General features: G+C 57.6%; 1 protein-coding gene across 1 annotated transcript; it reads right to left on the reverse strand.

Annotated features, from left to right (window-relative positions):
• Positions 1–967: 967 nt before the first annotated feature.
• Positions 968–6,147, reverse strand: MPDU1 (mannose-P-dolichol utilization defect 1). Its single transcript, XM_015827630.1, has 7 exons — positions 6,024–6,147; positions 5,557–5,622; positions 4,993–5,125; positions 4,276–4,361; positions 3,514–3,632; positions 3,270–3,380; positions 968–1,119 (listed from the first exon to the last, which is right to left on the reverse strand). The coding sequence occupies exons 1-7, from the start codon at positions 6,115–6,117 to the stop codon at positions 1,003–1,005; spliced, it is 726 nt and encodes a 241-aa protein (XP_015683116.1). The 5' UTR covers positions 6,118–6,147; the 3' UTR covers positions 968–1,002.
• Between the last annotated feature and the right edge of the window lie 575 nt (positions 6,148–6,722).

The raw sequence follows: 6,722 nt of genomic DNA on the forward strand, positions 1-6,722 counted from the left end.
GAGATGCTGAGCCCCCCCCCGCCCCCAATTGGGACCGAAAGGAGGAGGGGTGCCGGACACTGGCCTGAATCGGACAAAGCAGTCCCGAACTGCTGGCATGAAGATGTTAAAACCATTTTTATAAGGAGTAGGGAGGGTTGTTGTTTTTTTTAAATAAAGCTTTATAAATGAACCAAGATTGTTTATAGAGCCGATAAACGAACCAACGAAAGATTGTTTATAGAGCCCTTTGCTGAGATGAACTGATTCACAACCCCCCCCCAAAGCTAGGCAGAAGCCCCCCCTGGCAGGACAGGAGACCCTCTGCCCGAGCGGCCTCGCCTGGCACATCTGGCAAAATGGGCCCAGGGTTCTTTCTGCTCCTGGCTGCCCGACCCTTTGGAAGATGGCACCGGCAGCCAGGAAAGAGGTTGGGGGGGGTGGGAGAGGTGTGCTAAGTCTCAGCTCCCCCCCCTTTTGCTAGGGGGAGGTCATGACCCCTGGGCTGCTTTTTCTGCCAGCTGTGAATCCATCACCGCATCCCCTCCCCCCCAAGCCAGGCAGCTGTGCTGACTCACCTGGGCTCTCCCTAATCACCCCAATTAGCCTGCCCTGCCCAACTTCCCACCCCCCAGGGCATGGGGAAGGGGGGCTCTCCTTGGGGGGGACGACAGGGTGTGTGTTTTTTTGAGCGTGCAAGGGCTCCCCCCTAGTGGGGAGAGGAAGAACCACAAGCCAAGGAACCATTTTGTGCACAGCTTCTCTTTTGTTTGCAAAAGGGGGGAGGTAAGCAAGGAAAGACCCCTTCCCCCCCCACATACACACACACACCCCTCCCTCAAATAAAGAAAGCAGCAGTCTGGTGCAGCCCCACCGCCCTGCGTGGGCCACCAAAAGTTCCTGGACTCCGGAAGGCAGGAGGAGGAAGAAGGTGCAATGGGCAGGCAACGGGCGCACTGCCATCTTTGAGGTCACCCTGCGGGCATCGCAGCCCGCAGGCGGTGGTGGACGCCAGCAGACCGGTCACTGTTTCTTGAGCTTGCCCGTAGCATCCCAGTAGTAGATCACCTGTCCCAGGATGAGGCTGTGACAGGCCAGGGAGACGATGTAGGTCAGTACCATCAACAGGTCGCCCGTCTCCTGTGGAGCAGAGGAAAAGGTTTTCCTGGAGGTCCGGGGAGCACCTGCCCACATTTCAGGCCGGGCCGGTCAAGAGAGCCACTGGCCATCCTCCCCTTTTGCCTAGCCAGCTGGAGGGCAGAGCGCGGACGGACAAGCCACCATACTCAGTTTGTGAACAAGGCTCAGGTCTGGGTGACTTCAAGCCAGACCAGGGGCCTTCGAACTGGGCCCTTTGATGACTGGTGGACTTCAACTCCCAGAATTCCTCAGCCAGGCACGCTGGCTGAGGAATTCTGGGAGTTGAGGTCCACCAGTCATAAAAAGGTCCTAGTTCCCTCACGCTGGCTGAGGAATTCTGGGAGTTGAAGTCCACCAGTCATCAAAGGGTCCTAGTTCCCTCACGCTGGCTGAGGAATTCTGGGAGTTGAAGTCCACCAGTCATCAAAGGGCCGAGTTGGAAGACCCCTGCTTGTGGACTTCAACTCCCAGAATTCCTCAGCCACAAGTCATCAATGGCTCATAATTCCCTCACACTTTCTGAGGAATTCTGGGAGTTGAAGTCCACGAGTCATCAAAGGGTCCTAGTTCCCTCACGCTGGCTGAAGAATTCTGGGAGTTGAAGTCCACAAGTCATAAAAGGGTCCTAGTTCCCTCACGCTGGCTGAGGAATTCTGGGAGTTGAAGTCCATCAGTCATCAAAGGGTCCTAGTTCCCTCACGCTGGCTGAGGAATTCTGGGAGTTGAAGTCCACAAGTCATAAAAGGGCCNTAGTTCCCTCACGCTGGCTGAGGAATTCTGGGAGTTGAAGTCCACCAGTCATAAAAAGGTCCTAGTTCCCTCACGCTGGCTGAGGAATTCTGGGAGTTGGAGTCCATAAATCATCAAAGGGCCAAGTTTGAAGGCCTCTGTGCTGGAGGGTCCCTTGCTAGGATGCTGACTGGGCAGATATTGAGGAGGTGGGATGTACTCAATTGTCCCTCCTTCCTTCCACGCCCACTCTCAGCCTTTCTCTATTTCCAGGTCAGCCTCAATTTACAACAATTCGTTTAGTGACCGTCCAAAGTTACAACGGCACTGAAAAAAAGGGACGTGGCCGTTTTTCACACTGACAATCCCATTGTGGCATTCCCCCCCCCCCCGTCCCGTGATCCAAATTCAGAAGCTCGGCAACTGACTCGTATTTATGACTGTTGCAGTGTCCCTGGGCCGGGCGATCCCCCTTTTGCAACCTTCAGACAAGCAAAGCCAATGGGGGAAGCCGGATTCACTTAACAACCGTGTTCCTAACTAGGCCGGCACTAAAAAAATGTGATTTATGACCATTTTTCACAGTTACGACCTTTACAGCATCCCCAGGGTCACGGGATCCAAATTCAGATGCTTAGCAACTGACTCGTAGTTACGATGGTTGCAGCGTCCCCGGAGTTGCGCAATTCCCCAGTTTGCAGTCCTCGGACAAGCAAAGTCAACGGGGGGAAGGCGGATTCGTTTAACAACCGTGTGACTAACTTAATAACTGCAGTGATCCACTTAACAACGGTGGCAAGGAAGGCCGTAAAATGGGGCAAAACTCCCGCAACAACCGTCTCGCTTAGCAAAGGGAAATTTTGGGCTCCCTTGAGAACAACTTGCATTATGAAATTTAATATAGGGTGCCCCGTCTCTCCAAAGCGATTGTCAACGCTGCTAACATCGGATGTTTTTGCTTTGACAACAGATGGAGATGCAGCCATTTTTCTTCTTATGTTTTACTCTTAGAGTTAGATGATGCTGGGGAGGGGGGGGGAATGTGCACGAGAGTCCAGCTAGACATAACAACACTAAACTTAGCGGTGAGAATCAAGGTTGTTGAAATAAGAGATGATAAGAACTGGCGGGCTGGAGAGCTGGAGGGGAAGCCTGCATTTCAAGCTAATTGGGGAATGTGATTTATGACGGTTAATTGGAGGAGGGAATTGTGCTTTGATACTACGTGCTCAAGGGGGGGGCGCAATTCAGTTTTTGGCTTCGACTGTGTTAGTGCCGACGATGTTATGCTTCTCGAAGAAAGATTCTTTAAGGTACACAATGCCTCAAAGTTCTTTGAAGAGTTTCATCTGTCGGAACCACGACAGCTATCCAGGCCATTTCCCTTTGCCTCTCACACACAAACACACAAACACACACACCTGGATGGACGTGAAGATGCGTGCCAAGGAGCCAGCAAAGAGCAAGAAAGTTGTGATGGCCGAAAGCTGGCCGGTGTGCCCGTTCTGGTAGTTGGTGGCTGCTTGAAGGAGCTGTTGGAGAGAGATATGAACCCTCTTGAGGTGGCGGGCGGAGATGCCACCCACCCAGCTATCGCCATTAGGGATGCTGGCTTCCCAGAAAGCCACCCCTGACCTGGGGTGTGTGTGTGGTGGTCCCGCTTACCCTGCCGGTGGCCGCAGTGGGCATGTTGGACACCTGCAGCGTGGTGACCAGGACGGACGGAGTCAGCGGGGAGAGCAGGAGAGACAGGAGGGCGAGGTAGATGAAGAGGAAGGCCAGCCCTGCAGAGAGGAATTGCGTCATGCTCCGGTCCCACCACCTTCATTCCTTGCCCCCCTCCCCATCCCCCCCTTGTTTGGTCAGCGGTGGCAGGAGAGGCCCAAGAGAATTTCCCCAAGTCAGCGCCACAAAAGGTGTTTTTTTGTTTGTTTTTCAAACGGACTTCTCATCCAAGCAGATTCTTCCATTCTAGGGTCTGCAGAACTGAAGAAGCTTCTTGGAGAAGAAGTGAAAGGTCCTCAAGGGAAAAAAACAACAAAAAACACAAAAGTCCAGTTGCCTTTTGAAAAAAAGTGCCTTTGGGACAACCTGGATGACTGAGCATCTCCACAAACATAGGTCAACATCTTTGTAAATGTTACAAAATGCAATAGGCTTTTCTAGTCGAGTTTCTCAACCTGAGGCAGTTTTCATAAGGGTGGACTGCAACTCCCAGAATTCCCCAGCCAGCTATGCTGGCTGGGGAATTCTGGGAGTTGGAGTCCACCCCTATGAAAGCTGCACAGGTTGCCGTTCTAACTATTTGGAGCAGAAAATCAACTTAAAATTGGATCTTCCAGGTCGCAAAACAGATCCTCGCCAAAGCACTTCCGGCTTCGGGGTGTTGGCGTGGCTGTCTGCAAAAATCCCCCCCACCCCACTTACCACGCCTGGTGTGGCCCCCAAAATGCTGCACCATGAAGCCGATGGACACCGTCTGCATCATGACGAAGAGGGCCTCTCCCCAGGCGCTGGGAGGGAGGGAGAAAAGAGGGCAGGGGGTGGGCAGGGGCTCTGGCCAAGCCGAAGTGGGGGACAGATTTGTAGGGTCCCTTCTAGGCCAGTCTCATGGCAGGGCTGTGAGATTTGCCGGACCTGGAGAATTTGCTTCAAGAGTTGATGGGTTTATTTTGCATCTCAGACCTAAAATCTTTTCCTTCCTTCCTTCTTTCCTCTCCTTCCCTCCCTTTGGCCATCCCTCCCTACCTTTTCTCTATTTTCTTCCTCCCTCCCTTCGGCCATACTTCCCTCCCTTTTTCATATCTCCCTCTCCTTCCTTCCTTCCTTCCTTCTTTCCTTCCTTCCTTCTTTCCTCTCCTTCCTTCCTGCCTTCTTTCCTTCCTTCCTTTCCTTCCTTCCTTCCTTCTTTCCTTCTCTCCTTCCTTCTTTCCTTCCTTCCTTCCTTCCTTCCTCTCCTTCCTTCCTTCCATCCTTCCATCCTTCCTTCCTTCCTTCTTTCCTTCCTTCCGGTTACCGTTACTGCTTTCTCTGCAGCCCGAAGAGGCGAGAAACAGTAGCAACCCGGTGGTCCGACTCCAAGGGGGCCTCCTCCCCATCCCCATCCCCCTCCCCACCCAGCCCCCTCCATGGCGACAGCTCTACCTGAAGGGGAAGTCGTGGGCGAGGCTGTAGGCCATGGTGCCGCTGATGGCCACCAGCTCCAGCAGGATGGAATGGAAGCTCAGGCCCTCCGCGCTCTTGGCCCCCAGGATCTTCACGATCTGGGGCATCTTCACTGCAGAAGGGGGGGGGACACCGGTCAGGCCGAGGGAGCACCCTTGGGCGGAGGGGAATCCAGAGGGCTGCATAACCCCACTGATTCTTCGGCTGTGCCCCCGTCCCCATCCGAGGGCACCCTTTAGGAAGGCCACCCAACCCCCTCCCCCCAGCTTTGGGGAGGGAGGGGGGTCCAGAGGGCTGCATAGCCCCACTGATTCTTCGGCTGTGCCCCCCTCCCCATTTAGGAAGCATGGAGGCCAACCAGCCCCCCCCCAGCTTTCGGGAGGGAGGGAATGGGGGTCCAGAGGCTTCTTCATCCTGGGGGGAAATTGTACCCATCGCCTTGATGGACCCACTGAGGCTGCTCTGCCACCTGACATGCCATCAAGGGGGGGGGAGCAGGCAGACTGGGGCGGGGGGCTGCTGGGGGCGGGGAGGGTCTCTTACCCACGAGCGAACCGGCCACCACGCCCAGTCCGAGGGCTTTGCTGAGGAAGGCCTTCAGGCAGGGCACTGCGAGGGAGGAAGAGAGCGGAGAGGGTCTCACCGGCCCGGGCAGCCCCGCACGGGGGAGGGGGCTCCCATCGCGGCCGCTGCACCTGACGGGCGGCTGCCTGTCCGGGCCCTGAGGCGGGAGGGGGCTGGCCCCCTTCAGGGAAGAAAAGACCCCGTTCCCCCCCCCTCCCCACGACTCTCCAGCGACTCGCACGACCCTCCGGACCAGAGCAGCGCTTTTCTTCCGCCCACTTCCAACATGGCGCCGCCGCCCTCGCCCCGCAGGAAAGCCCCGCCGCTGCCCTTTTCCAAAATGGCCGCCGCCGGCCGCCGGGGCGCTTCCGCCTGTGGCGCGTTGCCACGACGACGGGGCACCGCGCAACCCTCCCTCCCCTCGGGACGGGGCGGGCCCGGCTCACCGTGCAGGAGGTTGAGGTTGACGACGAGCTCCTCGTAGCAGCGCTCGGGGAGGATGTAGGGGACCAGGGCGACCTTCAGCGCCGACGCCGCCATTTTGGGAAGGAGGGGCCTTTAGGCGGGACAGACTTCCGCTTCCATAACGCCTGCTCGCTGCGCCCGAAGAGGGCGCGGGCCCGTCTGCGCCTGCGCAGGGGGCAGCCGGGTCTCCGCTGTCTCTAACGCGCGTGCGCTTCTTACAGTGTGAGCGTCTGCCTGCTGCGAGGCGCGTGCGCGAGGCTGTTCGGGCTCACGCGCACGCGCACGCGCGCCCCGCCGCGCCTCTCCTCTCCACGTGCTTCCCGCTTTGATTTCAAGGGCCACGATGGCCGCCATTCCTCGGCCGCCATCTTGTCCCACGACCGCCTCCAGCCACGGGGACGAGGCCGGCTGGCTGCTGCCCGCCCTCAGCCGTGGCACGGTGGCCCTGTGCCTGCTTCACGCCCTGCGGCTGCAGCGGGGCCGCCGTCTCTGCCAGGCGGACCGCCGTCGACGGGCAGCCCGCCACCGCCGGGCCCAGGCCCGCTCCCGCCAACGCTTTGCCCTGCTGTGGCTCTGCCGCCTGCTGGCCCGGGAGAACGGCTTGCCTGGCCCTTGCCCGAGGGGTGTTGGGGGCCGTCGTGGCGGCACGGGAGCCCTGCCCCGGCTGCTGCGGGAACGGC

Source organism: Protobothrops mucrosquamatus, unplaced genomic scaffold (genome assembly GCF_001527695.2).
Source record: "Protobothrops mucrosquamatus isolate PMUCROS unplaced genomic scaffold, P.Mucros_1.0 scaffold3821, whole genome shotgun sequence".
In the NCBI taxonomy this organism is placed as follows: Eukaryota; Metazoa; Chordata; class Lepidosauria; order Squamata; family Viperidae; genus Protobothrops; species Protobothrops mucrosquamatus.

What these genes read in the sequence shown, in the direction of transcription:
- MPDU1 (XM_015827630.1), bottom strand. Translation starts at nt 6,117, where the DNA reads ATGGCGGCGTCGGCGCTGAAGGTCGCCCTGGTCCCCTACATCCTCCCC. An exon ending in GGTGGCCGGTTCGCTCGTGG is followed by an intron (nt 5,126 to 5,556) that starts GTAAGAGACCCT and finishes CCCCTTCTGCAG; the next exon opens with TGAAGATGCCCCAGATCGTG. An exon ending in CCACTGCGGCCACCGGCAGG is followed by an intron (nt 3,381 to 3,513) that starts GTAAGCGGGACC and finishes TCTCTCCAACAG; the next exon opens with CTCCTTCAAGCAGCCACCAA.